Genomic DNA, 11,147 nt, shown 5'->3' with positions numbered 1-11,147 from the left:
AGTTTTTTGGTTTAAAACAATACAATATACATACTATATATTTTTCCCGTATAGTAATTTCAAAATTTTTGAACAATGTTATCATTTTTAAGACTTAATTCCGGAGAAGTGACTACAAAAGTTAAAATACAATACCAAAAAAATAAGAAAATTCAATCAACTTTTGTGAAAAAAAGTAAAAAATAACAAAATATACAAAGTCAAAGAGAAATGAATATGTTTATAACTTACCAACAATATATTAAAAACTGATAGATTCTGACAGAGAAAATGAATTAAATGCATAAAAGATAACATACTCAATATACTTTTATAGTAAACGAAGGCCACGCTTGTGTGGGGACACAGGCCTTTTTTTTTTTTTTTTTTGTCAGGACACAAGCCAGTTTGTGTACAATACAATGCACGATGTTATTTCCTCTTATTTAATAAGATATATTTTAAAAAATTTATTTAATTTTATTAATAAATTACAGTGCAATTTCTTTATATAATATTTTAAAAATATGTTTAAAATTATTTTTTACAAAAAAATAATATAATATCACTTTTAAATTTATATATAAAAGTATATTTAAAAATTTATATACTTTTATTTTTTTATATTGATATGGGCGAGATAAATAAAAATGAAATATAAAAGCGATGGACGAAAACTCCTCTACTTTATCAAGATTTCTCCCACACAGCATAGTCTTGCCCCGAGGCAGCGAGTCGGAAATTAGACGGAACGACACCTTCAGGTTGCATCTTTGACCCAATCTTCATGATCATCTTCTCATCTATCTCTGCCATGTAAATTTCAGCTTCAGCTGCTAAGATCTTGACGCTGCTTTTCTCATTGATCTCGTTCCTCGTCCTTATCCCACTCAATGTCCCAATCTCCTCCTTCAGCCCCCAATCCACAAAGTGATCGTAGAACTACAAAACAAAACCAAAACTAAGGGTTGCAGAAAGCATTTTCTGATCAACATTTCTTGATAATAATTAAAGCGCGAGGTCGAAAAAGAGACAATACTATTGATGGTGTTCCAGGATGAGTTAGAATGTACGCGTATCCCTGCATGACTTTATCTTCAGGGAATGGCCACAGTTTCTGAGTGGAACCCGTGTCATGATTATCGATGAACGTCACCGCATTTTCGGGTTTCGTCCCGATCATTCCCGGCGGCTTCCCGTTCGAGTCCTTCAACCTCCATAGCTCTCCCTTTACAGCAGCTTGAAGAATCCCTTTGGTGGTGAAATCGAAGGCAGTCACAGCACCGCCTGCCTCTTGCACCCAATTCACCAAAGCACCACGATGAGCGTCCTGGCTGTCTTGCCCCAGAGACAGAGTGTCCCATTTTTCTCCGACTGCGAAATCTGGCGAGGTTCGTTGCATGTAAATCTTGGTGACGCTGGGGGCATAGCCCTTCACGAAATCAAATCGCCATCCATCAAACCCTACTTCCGTCTTCAGCCAATTCATCCAATCTGAAAGCTCCGACTGAACTTGAGGGTTGAGATGGTCGATATCCGGAGCGGCGTCGTATGGCTCTCCACTGTCAGGATTTCCGGTGCTGTCAGAATACGCAGTGTCGTCTTTACAAATGAAAGATGGACCCCAATCGAGACGTGAATCAGGAGTGCCACCTTCGAAGATGCAATAAATTCCTCTTCCGTCTTTCCTCTCTGCAGTTCTGTGGTTGATGACAATGTCAGCCAAGCATTTTATCCCCTTTTCATGGAAAGCTGCGATCAGTGACTTCAATTCCTCCATGGAACCATATTTTGATGCATCCAGATCGTACAGCCTTCCGGGAAGGTACCCTTAAATGACAGTCAACGGGAAGTCAGGAGCAAATAAACCTTGATGGCCAAAAATTGAGTGAGAAATAGCGATTATTATGCATTACTGGGAGTTACCTTGAGGAGAAACGGATTGAGAAGGAGGAGGGAGCCAAACATGGGAAATTCCAACACTGGCTAGGTCGGGAATGGTGTTCTTGAGCGAGTTGTACCATCCGCCTTTGTTACTTGATTCCCAGTTGAAACCCTATATCACGGCATCAGCTTATTCCCATGTTTGCCATTATATTGTGATTGTTGGCATAATTAAATACATCAAGGCCAATTGTTGTGAGGAAAAGCAAAAGCACAGAAGAAGTGAAACCTGAAAGAGCAGAGCAGCAGATGAGTAAAGGGGAAAGAAGCAAAGGCAGAGACAAAATATGCAGAGCAGCAAAGGTAGGGAAGCCATGGCCTCGCTACTCTGTTTCGTTGCCGCTTCTACTAATTAAGTGCTTGTGTTACTGAGGGGTGTCGCCTTGCAATAAATATATTATTTAGGATTTATGAATAGTAAGAATTAATTTTTTAAATTTGGAATAGTACATTATAGAATGTGTATATTTTTTATAAATTGTATTCACTTGAGGGAATTCATTCTTGCTCCCAGCTGCTAAGTTCATTAAAACTATTAAAAGTTTTACCCCAGCGGGAGAAACCTTCAGGTTATTGGAGATAAGATTCACAAGTTTTTGGGAGTGTGAATCCGATTCTTTTTGTACACTTCTAAGGATATATACATTGTACCCGTATTTGATCTAAATTACCTTAATCAATCCAAATCCAATAATTAATTGTTACCGCACGCATGTGCGCGCGGATTTATGAATGAAGCCTGGTCATTGCATTGCCAATTTGCTATAATATGCTTCACCCCTGAATACCTATATGTATATTTATATGATATGTGATATATGCCTTTATGAATTATGAATGAGGGCCCTGGGTTCCAATTATTAATTTTGAAATAGAATTGGAAAAATTAAGAGAGAATGATGGGTAAGTTTTAAGAAAATCAATTAATTTAAATTAAATCTTAAATATTAAATTTTAAAAATTTAGTTTTTAATTTTATAATTTTATTATAATAAATTTATAACTTGTGTTTTAAATTTTAATAGAGAAAATGAATTTATTTATTCTTTAAGCATATTAAAATTTAAAAAAAGGTTGTAAATTTATCACGATAAAATTATAAAATTGAGAGTTAAATTTATAAATTTTTAAAGTTTGACATTTAAGATTTAATTCTAATTAATTAATTCTCTTGGGACTATTTATCATTCTTCCAAAAATTAATAAGCCAATCCTATAATTTCAACTAATCAAAAATTAGATCTAAGTTTTTTTTTTTTCTTTTGATTGGGATCTTATAGATTTTTCAGTCATAGGCATTAATGTCTATAATTAAATTTAAAATCCATTAATTTCAAGAGTATATAACGGTGCTGCTACGTAAACTTACGGAAAAAAAGCATTTGAAGGCGTTCAATGAAATCACCTCAGGCATCAATCTCTCTCATGGCGTCCATGTGAAGCTCTCAGTCGGCAAGGCAAAATTTCGCTGCTATCAATCCAAGCATTGTAAGGGCACCAGATTTTTGCTTTCTGAATTGATGCATGCTTCTCCCTCTTCATATCCATGTAAGGGTTCTGGTTGCTTAACTTGAAGTCTATATGGAATTTTAATCCATGCGTAGAGCCTATAATCATTCCCCTATCGCTCTATTAGCCACCTAAGTAGCCGCTAAGGCGCTAAGGTAATAAGATAAGCCACCTAAAAAGACTGGTACTTTTTCCTTTCACTCCTAGGGGTTCCATTGTGAGAGTGGGTCATCGCAAGCGGCCCTGCAAAGGTGTGATCTGCCAAGGCTTCCCCCTTCCCTCTTCTTCGGAGGGTTCTCCATGTGATGATGGTGCGATCAGCGGATTTCTTCTCTCGGCTCTCGTCCAGCAAGAGTGAGTGGAAGGCTTGGTTCTACAAGTTTTTGTGTGTTTGGGTCTGGGTGCCTGCGCGGAGGAGATCAAGATGTGATGATGAAACTTTGGGAGCAACGAGGATTTATGATTCGAAGGTGATAGGCGACCATCAGAGTGGGATTGGATTGTTCATTAGGGTTGGGCCACAAGTGAGTAAAGTATGAAGGCTATCTGATTGCATAGGAATGGCAGATGATTTGTTTTTAGGTGCCATCATATTTAGGCTCAGTCTTGTTAGTTTTGATGATTGCGAAGAATGAATCCATGATGAACGCAGAGGTGTGGAGGCTGGATGTGCAGGATGCGATGATCGAAGAGCGATGCGGATCTTTTTGGATGGAAGATTTGGGTTTCGTGGTTCTGAGTCATTGGCTCAATTTACTGATAGATATATATGAATCCTTTCCTCTGTGGTATAATTCTTTCACTTCTCTGTACATTCCAATCCCTGTTTATCTGATATGGAAGAGTTGTCCATATTTTGTGAGGGGGAAGGGCTATGTCTCTCGATGTAGTGATCCTCCTTACCTTTATGAGCAAAATTTTGTTTCGTGTTAGCAGTCTAAGGATATGGTTGAAACTGACTCTTCTGAGTATAGTGTATGAGCAACGCTGCTCTATTTCTATGGGATCTAGGAAGTTTAAGTGGTATATTTGGAAGGGGGATTGAGTAGGTTTGGTGTTGTCTATGTTCTCAATCTGGAAATTTAATAATTTGGACCTGGTTTTTGTGTTTGTAAGGTAGGGGTATAATTTATGAAGCATAAATACTTCAAAAAATTAAACGTATTCATATTTGATAAGATAGTTATAGGAGTGTACATTTCATATTCTAATATTTATAATGTGATTTTTTTTCAATAAGTTTTTACTATATCACTTAAAAATTTAAAAAAAAAAACTTAATATTTTAGTTAATTGTTATAGATATTCTTATATTACCTTAAAAATTTTTATTTAAAAATTAAAATACCTATGCATATATTATAAAATATCAAAATATATATTATAAATATTCTTGTATTCATATCATAAAATTTTAAAAATGTATTGTATTGTCGTATCATTTAGTATGGAATCAGATGCTTGTCCCATACTTATGCAACCTAGGGTATAATCCATTGAGTATTACTCGAATTGTTCATGCATCTCTAGTTTCTTGTGGATGGTTAATGGTTGGTCAAGAGCAAGGATTGGTGCAGAAAGTTCTGACAGCAGATTGTTGAAAGCTTCAAATGACAGGTTCTATTAAAGGTGGGGTCTGGAATTAATTACTATTGGTGCTTTTGATAAAAATGTTAATTAGGCAAGCCTTGATCTTATTGCTAGGACTTCAAATGGTGATTGTTTATGCTTTAGTCGCGGTTCGGTGGTATCTTCTTTATTCGGAACTAAGACGTTTGCATTGTACTCTGGTTTGTTATGGTGTTTTGAGAGTGGTCTTGTAGAGGTTTTGGTTCTATCTGGTTGTCTTCCACTAATTCAGACTGTTAAAGGTGAAATTTCTTGCGTAGAATCGGGTTGCATAATTCTAGTGGAGGAACTTATCAATCTTGGCAAAGCTCTTGGCTCTCATTGCTTTGACTTCTGCAGCTGCTATTTGGTGTGCTCAAGTTGCATTTAGGGATAAGTAATCGAAAGATCGGGTGTTACAATTCTAATTGATGGCTTGTTTAAGATTGGGAATTCATGTTTTTGCATTTTCTTTGTCCTTCGGGCCTCTGTTTCTTTCTTTTGCTGGTGTTCTAGTTGTTTTTACTATTTCTATTGTCTTTTCGACTTTGGTTTGGTGTCGCCAGTTTGTATTTTGTTGAATACATGTCTTTTCGTTTTTGGCGAAAAAATAAAAAGTAGCCACTAAGGCAAAGGAAATAGCGCCTGCTGCTGAAGAAATTATGGGAACACAATAAAAAAGCCAAAAAAAAAAAAAACTAAGGAAACCTAAATAAAAATGGAACCGGCTTCCCTCCTAAATTTAATATGCATGGTTGAAATTTAATGTTTTTATTTTTATTTTACATCTAATGAAATAAACAATTTATTTAAATTATAAAACATTTTAATAAACTTATTTATTAGCTTGGAGAGTCCAAATTTAATATGAATTGCCTAAATTTAATATTAAAAAATTTATAATTTTACAAATTAGTTATCCAGATGTACTATATAAAATGCAGATCTAATATTAATTTTGTTATAAATTTTATAAATTTTTAATATTCAATTTAGATCATATATATTAAATTTGGATTATTTAGAGTGGCAAACATAATTGTTAATTTTTTTTATAATTCATATAACTTTTTTATTTTAATAGATATAAAATAATGAGTAAATGAGTAAAAAATTACCTCATAAACGTTAGGTTCAATAACATCATAAATTATAAACTTATTTATTGTGCAGATTGTTCTATCAACTTTTTAAAATGATACAATATAGCCTTTATCGTTAACAAAAATTAATTTTAATCGTTAACTAATTAAAATAACAGAAAGAGACATCAAAATTTTTTCTATAAATTTTTAGGTCTTTATTTGTATTTTTGAGGTTCTTTTATATTATTTTATAATCAACTAACACTAAAAAATAGCTTTTATTGATGACAATAACCATATTGTACTGTTTGTAAAAATTGAGAAAATAATTTATATAATAAATAAGTTTAAAATTTATGATACTACTAAATATAAAGTTCAGAAAATAATTCACTTATTTATTTTAAAATAAATAAATAAAAACATTAAATCTAAAATATGAATAATTCATATACTCCAAGGGAGGCGCTGAGTAATGACCCCTCATTAGAGAGGAACTAAATTCAATAAAAACAGAGTTATTAGATGTATGAGAGCTAAGGCTATGTTTAGTGCATGGGTATGAATTTTAAGAGATTGAGATTGTGATTGATATTAGGAGTGGGATTGGGATTGGGATTGAGGGTGGGATTGATACTTTAAAAATCTGTTTGTTATGAATGATGTTTGAATTGAATACTTGCATTAATATTTTTTAAAATCAATCAAAAATATTATAATGCCCTTTATTATTAATATAAAAAAACACCATTGGGGATGAAGATGTACAGATTTGCATGATTAAGGGAGGAAGAAGATGATCTTGAACCCAAGTCTAACACAATTTCAAGGAATAGATGATTTTAACCTAGATTGGAGATAGAATGAGAGCTTTCATCTTCAACAAGAACCCAAATCTAAAATGGTGTGTAAGTTTTCATCTTTTGAAACAAGATTGGAAACAGAGCTGAAATGGAGTGAAAAAATATATGAAACAAGAGGCATCCTGTCACAGCCCTTCATTGTCTCTACTTTTGTTCTTGCTTACACATCACCAAATCTGAAATGAGAAAATGAATCTTATCATAAGCTTCGTCATCCATGCTTTTGTTCTTTGCTTTGCGTCGCTGGCACGAGAGGAAGTCATCAATGGCAAGATAAAGTTGTCGCCAACAAGAGGAAGTCACCGCCAAAGTCATCCACAATAAATATGTTCGATCAAACCAGGCGAAGGAGAATAGAAAGAGTCAGATCTGAACATATTATAGGAAGGCATTTTGGTCATGGTAATTTCAACCCCAAAATTAACTTTGCAATACTAGGAGGTAGTGGATTTGAGTATTAATAGTGGGACTAAACAATTCTAAGAATTAGTGAGTGATTTACACCAAACATGTTAAAAGTGAGACTTCTCTAACCTAATCTCAACCCTCTAATGCTCCATGCTAAAAAAGGCTTAATAGAAATTAAATGGTGACTGTCATTGACTTTAGCTCTGTGGTTGGTTAGAGCAAGGACCTTGTTGACCTAGTGCATTATTTATTCGTAACAAACTTCGATCCTTGATAACTATACAATTCTTCTTATTTATATTTATGTCATATTTTAAGTAGAATGAAATTAAATAAAAATATAAGATAAGAAAAATGAATGTAGATGAAAAATATTTCTTTCATTTTTATTAATTAATATTAAACAGAGATAGCTATAACTAAATACTGGAATAATCAAACTCTTAATTTCTCAAGCTTGTTATCATTGTTAAGTTGATCCCTAAAATTTAATTTTAGTCAATCAAGTCCTTAAAATTTAGTAATTATATATAATTAGTTCTTGTAGTTTGAAGAAAAAATAGCATTATAAGGATTAATTTTATATGACCATTAAAATTTAAAGATTGTTTTGATAAAAATTAAATTTTAGGAATCAAATTGATAATTAAATTAAAGTAAAGTGGCTACGTGGTTGAACTTATATGCTAAATCCACAACTCTTTAAAAGTAAAGTGAAATAAAATTAATAATAACTTAAGAGTGTTAACAAGAATAATTGCTTGTCAGTCGTGAGGTGAATTATGCATGAAAAAAAGGTTAAGATACAAATCTGTCTACAAAACTTTCAGCCACACACTTTATATCCTAAAGTATCTTGTAGCACAATTTAACCTTAACGTTTTTTATTTTTTTTACAATTTCACCCCATCATGAGCTTTTAACAACTTTCACCATTGACTATGAAAATTTAATCATTTTGTGCCATAGTGACAATCACATAGGAGTTCATATAACTAATTTTTTTCTTTTTTTTTTTTAGGGAAGTAAAAGGGGTAGAGGAGAGATGACAAGACATTTGAATTTGGGTCTTTTTTTAATTTTTAATTTAAGAAATATGCCACATGGCTGCCAAAATTAGGATTAACAATTAAATTAATAGTCAACCAGGTCAAACCGAATAGTGAAGCAACATTGTACCATTTTGAAAAATATTAGGATGAAATTGTGTCAAAAAATACTTTAATATATGAGGTATGCTTGGTTGAAAATATTGAAATAGGTTTGTACTTCAACCCTAAAAAAATATAAGTTTCATAATTTGACTAAAAAAACTTATCTTAAATATACAAGTTTCAACTTCAAGGACTTATTCTGTCAAAAAGAAAAAATATATTTGTTTATCCTTACAGACTCACTCAATTTTTAATTAAATATTTATAGTTTATTTTATTTTAATTAATTCATTATAATTTGATATATTATACATGCTAATCCTTGAAAGTTAAAATTAATATTAAATTATTAAATTTTATAAAATAAAAACACTGTTGGAGTTCAAAGAAAATTTAATTTAATACTTTTAGCCAAAATAAAAAAATTGATTCAATACACTATTTATATTTTTATTAATTTTTTATGAAAATCCTTTATGTGTAAAATATATTCAGAAGAAAATAGTTATTTAAATTTTGAGTTATAAAAATTATGTAATTAATTCTAAAGTCATACAGTCATTATTTAATAAAAATGTAAAATTTTTTAATTTTTTCAAAGAAAAAATTTAATGATTGGATGCAAAAATTTAATTAATCAAACTACAAGAGTTTAATTAAAATAAAATAAATTATAAGAGCTTAATTTGAAGTTGAGTGAAATTTTAAGGACCTGTAAATTCTTTTTCCTGAAAAAGAAAAAAATTTAGGGACTTGCTTTCTTGTATGAACAACATTAGCTTGCCTTCTCTCCAGACTCGGGTGACATGCCTTATATTTTCTTTTTGGGAAGATGACAATTAGAGATTTCATAAAAATATTAATGATAATTATAGATTTTAAATTATTAAAATTTTAATAATAAATTATGCTTTTTATTTGCAATTAAAAAAATGAAAATAGGCTATTCAAAAATCTATTAAATACACTTGAAATTATTTATAATATTATATAAAAATTAACAAAGTCAGTTATGAATCTTAATTTTTTATCATTAATGTATAGATAAACCATTTGAAAAATTGAGTAAATATATTTAGAATTATTTGTAATGTTAATTAAAAAATTTATAAGAGTAAGTTATAAATTGCATACTAATCACTTATAATTTTTTGTTGTTGTCAATATATAAATAAATTGTTTGCAAAATTTACTAAATGTATTTAAAATTATTTGTAACATCAATTAAAAATTTACAATAATTAATTATTAATTACAAGTCAATTACTTTTAATTTTTTGCTATTGCTTGAAAAATCAATAGAAGATAATTAAAAATATTTGTAGCATTAGTTGAAAATTTAATAAAATGCATCATCAATGTCAATCCAATCAATAAAAAAGATAGTTTATTGCAAGCAAGGACCATGATATTTATATTTTAATAATTTAAAGTTTGTAATTATCATTAATGTTTTTATAAAGTCACTAATTATCATTTTCCTTTCTTTTTTCCCTGTTCCGTTTTATTTTTAACAATCATTTGATCATTTCTCTTACTTCTTCCTCCACGAACATGCTATTTTTTTCCGGTTTTTTGCAACTTTTTTGCACCTCGAGTTTCTTTTAAATAAATCAAGTATTGAAAAAGTGTTACTGGTCATATTTTCATCAAACAATATGTCCCAAAAAATATTCAAATCTAGGTAACTTAAAAAGTACCTTAAAATTAGATTTTTGTTTAGTAAACAAAGATATATCTACAAATAATTAAACTACACAAACCTTAGAGCCACGAATAAACATAAGAGACAAAGCCACGACCCCAACAAATCAAGTTGTCCTTTTATTATTCACCACTTTGCAATAGCAAGATGGGATGATCAAGAGCCCAAAAAAGAGAATATTAAACTATTGAAAAAAGTAGGTAAGATATTCGCTACCTCATTAGCTCTCTAAAATTGAAATTAGATTTTTAACGAGGCAACCGAAGTGAGAAGGGCCAGCGTGGCGAGTTAGTCTCTCGTACTATACACACAATGGACAAGGAAACCACGCGAACCGCACGGCTCCGTGGCGTGAAAAGTAACGACTTTATTATACAGACGTTCGTATGATATTCAGTCAAACACGGGCAGGACTTGACGGGTTATTAATTTAAATTCATTTTTTATAAAAAAATGATATTTTTTAGAATAACTTGATTTTTAAGTTTGACACCAATAGGTCTGAAAAGAGAAAAAAAAAAAAAGGTCAAGTGGTTTGGGAGACTTGTAATATTATGTTCCCAATCAACATCTTTCATAAATATAAGACCCGTAATTTAAAGCGAGCTATATTGTTGTTTTAAAAAATTCTGCTTTAAGTTTAATTATTTCTCCGAAGCAGTGCAATTTCTTTGAACAATTTAACAAGTCTATCTTGAACCTAAATTTATATTTTATATCAAAATATTAAAACCCTGCAAACTCACTTGAAAGCATTTTTTTCTTAAAAAATTTACAAAGTTTCTTTAAAAAGAAAAAAAGTATTTTCAAGGTTGATCATTTTATTTCAATTTAAGTAGAAATTTACCCATGCAATGTACAGATCTGGATCTAGATTGATAAAGATTTATTT

The 11,147-nt window shown here is 30.9% G+C and overlaps 1 protein-coding gene across 1 annotated transcript; it reads right to left on the bottom strand.

Annotated features, from left to right (window-relative positions):
• Nucleotides 1–200: 200 nt before the first annotated feature.
• On the bottom strand, nucleotides 201–2,270 carry LOC129302129 (alpha-amylase-like). The gene is made up of 4 exons (XM_054940803.1): nucleotides 2,153–2,270; nucleotides 1,906–2,035; nucleotides 1,019–1,809; nucleotides 201–921 (listed from the first exon to the last, which is right to left on the bottom strand). The coding sequence occupies exons 1-4, from the start codon at nucleotides 2,237–2,239 to the stop codon at nucleotides 670–672; spliced, it is 1,260 nt and encodes a 419-aa protein (XP_054796778.1). The 5' UTR covers nucleotides 2,240–2,270; the 3' UTR covers nucleotides 201–669.
• Nucleotides 2,271–11,147: the final 8,877 nt, after the last annotated feature.

This window comes from Prosopis cineraria, unplaced genomic scaffold (genome assembly GCF_029017545.1).
Source record: "Prosopis cineraria cultivar Desert tree isolate PC_DT_omini unplaced genomic scaffold, ASM2901754v1 PC2, whole genome shotgun sequence".
Classification (NCBI taxonomy): domain Eukaryota; kingdom Viridiplantae; phylum Streptophyta; class Magnoliopsida; order Fabales; family Fabaceae; genus Prosopis; species Prosopis cineraria.
Note: the sequence above shows the minus strand (reverse complement) of the source record. Positions and strands in the feature narration are given on the sequence as shown.